This window comes from Pseudogymnoascus destructans (assembly GCF_001641265.1).
Source record: "Pseudogymnoascus destructans isolate 20631-21 unplaced genomic scaffold scaffold_9, whole genome shotgun sequence".
In the NCBI taxonomy this organism is placed as follows: Eukaryota; Fungi; Ascomycota; class Leotiomycetes; order Thelebolales; family Thelebolaceae; genus Pseudogymnoascus; species Pseudogymnoascus destructans.
The window spans coordinates 459,093-465,092 of NW_020167528.1; the positions used below are offsets into that span (position 1 = coordinate 459,093).

General features: G+C 40.3%; 1 protein-coding gene across 1 annotated transcript; it reads right to left on the reverse strand.

Annotated features, from left to right (window-relative positions):
- Window positions 1–3,716: 3,716 nt before the first annotated feature.
- Window positions 3,717–5,205, reverse strand: VC83_04216 (uncharacterized protein; the record flags this gene model as incomplete). Its single annotated transcript, XM_024467851.1, has 3 exons — window positions 3,717–3,721; window positions 4,440–4,954; window positions 5,000–5,205. The coding sequence occupies 3 exons, from the start codon at window positions 5,203–5,205 to the stop codon at window positions 3,717–3,719; spliced, it is 726 nt and encodes a 241-aa protein (XP_024324692.1).
- Window positions 5,206–6,000: the final 795 nt, after the last annotated feature.

Genomic DNA, 6,000 nt, shown 5'->3' on the forward strand with positions numbered 1-6,000 from the left:
CCAGAGTGTGAAGGAAGGTTTAGGATTTGAAATTAGGATCATGAAGTTCATTGGTTTGGTTGCAGAGCTTGGAATTGGTGCTCCTTCTGCCAGGGATTCCTGGTCTTGTTCTGGATCATTTCGAGCTGCCATTGCAGCTTTTTCTTCAGCTGTATAAGCCATAGCGAGTTGCTATTTCAATTTCAGTTTATATCGTCAAGTCAGACACATATTGCCAAAGGCCCTATTGTGCAGTTGTTGGCCGTAGGAGCCACTCGAGAGGAGCGCACTTCCCTCACAGTTATATCCTTGTCGAGGGAGCGTTGTAAAAGGTCTGACTTGCGAAGGTGGTGTGTGTGTGTCGAGCTGACTGTCGAAAGCCAACTTTGAGGGGTTGCCTCGAGATCGTCCTGGAATTGACTTCAGGATAAGGTTTCTGGTTCTGGGGTTTTCAAAGAGTGGATTTCGATTTCGATTTCAGAAGAGGGTTCAGCTCAAAGAGCAGGAAAAGAGGTATAAGAGAGATTGAGTTTTATGTTACGGTTCACCAAGGCATAGGGCGCCAGTTGGGTATTATGAGTTAAACTCAATCTAGAGAAGAAAGGAAAGAGAAGAGGAGCACTCGAGCAGTGGCTCGATCTATATACAGCTATGTTGTTGTGGAGTGAATTCTCTTTAGCGAGACCAGTTCTGAGAATTCACTCCACAACTGAAAACTTCGCTCCAACCCCGGAAAGCTCCCCACACTCCTGAACCACCACTCGAGCTGCAAGGCGCACTTGATATCGTAACAGTTCCTAGCCTATAGGAAGTGAAAGGAGGTCCAAGGTCAGAGTACCCCTATAGACAAATTATTTCATAACTTAACCAATCTTGTGGGTAACTAAGGAGCGATGACGTGTAATGAATCATAAAGGGTTGTAGAAGCTTTTAGAGCTATTGTTCATGTTTCTAGGCCTCTAGTTGGTAGAGATATGCCATGTGGTAGTATTGGCACACCCCCTTAAGGAGGAAATTTTCTTAATAACTTGTTCAATGAGTGTCCAAATGATATGCTGTGATGTATGTAGCATAAACAGATGTAGTAGAAGAGTTTGCAGCAATCGTTGAGTAGTATTGCTCTTGTTGTTGGTGTGATAAGCCAAGATATGTATGGTGACTTGTAGGTTTGAGGAGGAGATTTCTAAGTTTGCTCTTGAGTTTGATAGCAAACTGAGTGCAACGAATGTCAGTATGACATGCATTCTCATAATTAATAGGCCATACTCCTGCCTTTTCAAATGCGCAAACAATAGTAAGCTCTTTAAAAGTCTTCTCTCATATTGTAGAGAGATCTCTCATAAAGGAGCATATATTATACTCGAGATTAAGGTTCAGTATTGCAGAATGGACTGCTTCATGGTGCCAATGCTTATAAGGCTGGAAAACCCCAACATCTAATGGCTGTAGAATATGGGTGAAGGATCTGAGACGGGCAGGTTATGGTCACATGATAAGAATAAAGGCAAGTTAGCCGAGTCGGACCCGTTTCGGGTACTTTCAGAGATTGACCCAATGGGGGTTCCTCTCCCTCAGTGACGGAAGGTATCTGAGTTGGACAAGTCACGGTCACGTGGTGAGGGTGAAGGCAGGTTAGCCGAGTCGGACCCATTTCGGGTACTTAAGGAGATTGACCCAACGGGGGTTCCTCTCTTCATCTTTTTTGTATCCTTCGTAGTAGACCTATAGGATAGCATCCGTTTAGCCTCCGACTCACACTCTCATATGCTATTACTGTGAGCTGGGTGCCCTGTGTCCTTACACATATATTGTAAACTCTGGCGTACAGTGACTACTATGAGAGTCTAATAGTAGTAGCTTGACGTTGGAAGTAGGAGTACTTTATGTGTGAAAAATGAAGTGATCAAGCCACTCCATAGCAAGTTGGTCATTTGTATATCCTGATTCTGATAACAGAACCTGTTCTGTGCCAATAAGACTTGGATGGTACCACGAGTCCATGTGGACTTTGCCTGGAATAATGAGTATAGGTGGAGTAACTCTTCCGCTTACAGACACAGCTTCGATTACTGTAATTGAAGCTCGATTCTTAGGACTTCCTATATATAGCTCTGTAACTCTGTGCGGAACTATCACTTTTTCGCCTCCTGGAATTCCAACTTGAAAGCCAGTCTCGTCCATATTCTATATAGAATCTACTCCTATATTCCGAGTTGTGATAAAATCGTTATAATTACGAAACCACTTTTGAAGACGCTCTCATCTTGAGCTTAAACCTGCTATAGAGTAATAGGCTTCATTTTTATGATATAAAAATCAAAAAGGTTATTTTTAATGAATTTCGTAAGCCAACTGTATGAAGGCAGTGGTTTTGGCCATCGAATATGGCAAACAGCAGCAAATGTCATCTGCTTCATTGCTCTAAGCCCTTGATTATATTGTGTAGTTATCTACTCTTTAAGGGCCTTCATCTAAGCAATTGTAAGGAGCTTATTATGTCCTCTACAACCAACTCGTGTGCGATTAAGTTGAGTAATTGATGATTGAAGCATTGATTTTGATACTTTGAAAATCCGGCTTGCGGCAGCAACGGATTCAGATGGGTTTGCCACAAGCCATTCATGAGCATCAGATAGAATAGGGTCTTCCATTTCAATTACATAGTTGTAGTATACAAATTATAAGCTATAGATATGTTGAGGCTATGGATGGGGATATGATACAAAGTGGAAGTGAGCATTAGCAGTGAATGCCATTTGCTTCTGCAAACGCTCTTTGCTTACCCCGACCCTATGCATTAGGGTCAGTTCTGACGATTATAGCATATCCACGACTTCCTTAATTTCTTTTATAAAGTGACATTGTTTACAGAAGGCTGGGAAGCCATTAGAACGGGTATTGTTATCTTTAGAGTTCCTTCTTAAGCAATTAGAAAAGGGGAAAGAGATGTCTAAGGATGATTTAATGCTTAGCCTATGTTTTAACTCTGCATAGGAGGTTATAAATAAGTATTATGTGTTGGGGGAAGGACCGAAAAATTGTCACCGCGCACAAATCGTGTGGCGCTTTTGTCATTCGGACCTTCGGGTTTTGCACAATGGGCAAGAAGGCTTTGACCATAGATTACAGTATGTAGAACAGGGTAAAAACGATGCAATTGTTTTTTGCTATTCTAATGGAACTACGCATACTTTTTATAGGCTCTAAATAACTCCCAGTAACCCCCGAGGCTTCCAAGTAAGCCGCCCCTTCTGCTGCAGAGTTTTGATCAGAATTGTGAGAACCATGGTTGAGTCCTTTAGTTCAGTGAGAGCCATGGGACAGCTCGGGCCCACGGTGGAGATTCTCTGGTTTCTAGAACCACAAACACAGAGTTTTCTCTGACCTCCGGCCCGATTCCCTTATTAAGTGGTAAATAATAGTACCTTCCATTTTAATATAGTACTATATTACTAACGATCTATAGGTCTTCTGCATATATTGCAGCTAGAGTCCTTATTCCAAGCCAAAATTGGAAGTATTGTGAAGATAACTAGCCTATAGATTAGGTATTAAAGGCAAAAGCAGCTGTTCATTTGCTATATGATAAGCATTATAAGCCAATAATTAAGCCATTAATTGTATCAGCTATCCAACTACAAAGTAAGAAGAATATAATATTTCTAAGGAGTAGGTTACGTAAAATCGCCACCAACCCCTAATTCAAGATGAGTATATAAAGTATTGCCAAGCAGCAATTACCCTAGAGTGTAACACTTAGGATTAGTAGCGGACAGCATATCCAAATCTTCAAAAGATGGCACTTGACATGTTATTGATACCTCCAATAAGTGCTGAGCCTAAACGTCTATTCTCAGGGGCAAAGATTACAATCACAGATCGAAGGAATCGATTAGGAGTTGATACTATTGAGTATTTAGAGTGTTTGAAGCCATGGCTTCATATTACAACCATTCTATAGAGCGACAGGTAGACTGTCATTTTAAAGTTGGGCTATTACATAGATCCATCCACTTGTGAAATATGTTATATAATATCACATGTTATTGTACTATATTCTTAAAGCAGGAGAGGATCACTGAACTTACTACCTAAAATCAAGAAATTTACAAGATAATAACTTAACAACAACTTCATAATATATATTAAAAATGTATTTCCAGCCTTTTCTATTTAGTTAAATTCCTGCCTAATCATTTAGGAATAATCTATTTAGTAGTTCTTAAGATATTAACTTTAAGCACTGAAATTTAGACTAGGTCTTTATATTTTAATATCTACTAGTCTAATTGCTTTAAAGCTTAATCGTGGGTCGAATAACCCACCGCTATGCGGTGGGCGCAAGCGAGTTGCATCGCGAAAGCTAGTTGCACCACCCCAGCTTTCTCAACCACCCAATTTGTATTGCAATTGAATCGTAGACTATGGGAAATATTTTACCACTACAAGTATGAAAACACATCTTGAATCTTCATCTTCATCTTCTTCATCTTCTGACGCAATTGAATCACGGCCCCATATATTTGTGCCTTCGAATGATATGAAATCCTGTTGCGACGTAAATTCCTGAAGTCCTGGATCAATGACACCAATTGCACCTAGTTCCTCATATTCAAATGAGACCCCATTAAATTCTGGGAGGGATACAAGAGCTTCCTTAACCTGTATATCAATCTCTTTATCAGTTATAAGCTTTTCTGGGTCCAGGATCGGATTGAATAGCTCAATAGGAATAGCTTCTTTACTCCATTTGAAGTTTAGAATTGTCCTTTGACATTCCTTCTCTGATTTCCATGCAGCAACCCCTTGGATATGATACTTCTTCTTAATCTTATTTGTTGTAATTCGTATAAGATATTGTCGTCTTTTGATCCTATCAACCTGCTCCTTTTCACGCTTGTTTTCCTGGATCTGTCGTGCCTGAGTTCCTGTAAGGACCCCTCCTTTTTGTAAGACCTTCCGATTCCCTCGAATCCTAGACTTCTGTTAATTTTGAACCCTATTATGAAGGTCTTCGTACTGCCGGTCCCGGACTTCTGCAGTCAGAAGGACGTTCTGGACCCCTCGTATTGTAGAGTCGATTTTCCGGCGTGTAGGACTACTAAATATATCAATCTTCTCTGAGATTTTTGATGCTATTTCTTGAAGAGATCTCTCAGCTTGAACACCTCTTACTGGTGTTTGAGGACAGGGTAATTCAATCGCTGTCACCATTGCCATTGCCATCGCTGGTACCATATACGTCTTCATTTTCTTAAGAGCTTTCTGGCAATTAATTGGCCAGATCCCAGACTTTCGGAAGGCACCTTGAATAGTCTCTTTTTTCATAGTTTTTTTTCCCTGATTTCCGTTAAGTCCCGGAAGAACGATGAAACTGTATATTCAATATCTAGACACTGGGTTGCATCTTGTACAGCCTTCCGGTGCCAGTGTTTATACGGCTGAAAAACACCGACATCAAGAGGTTGAAGAACATGCGTCAAGTGGCTAGGAAAAGGAAACGGGTGTATATTAGCTTCTGTAGCTTTAATAATAAACTCCGGGGTCATATGACTACTGTGTTGATCCATTAATAGAACCCTAGGACGTGCGTTTGCCCCAGCTTGTATATGAAGAATCAAGTGATCAAGATATTCAAGAGCTAATTGGGAGTTGATATATCCGGAATCAGACATTAATACCCTTGTATTTCCGTCTAATAAGGTATACCAATTCATCATATGATTCACACCTTGTACAATTAGAACAGGAGGAATAGTTGTTCCATTTGCAATAATCGATTCTATAACGGTAATAGAACGTCGATTTTCAGGGCTAGGTGTATACAATGGCTATTGTTTATTAGCTATACTATATTTTATATTATAACTGGAATATACATACATCTACTATCCAGGTAGGGACAAGAATATCTTCTCCAGAAGCTACTCCAATTTGAAACCCAGCTTCATCAAAATTGATAATATCACCAGGCTGAATATCATGGGCTTCGCACCAAGTCATCCAATTCTTGAACCAATC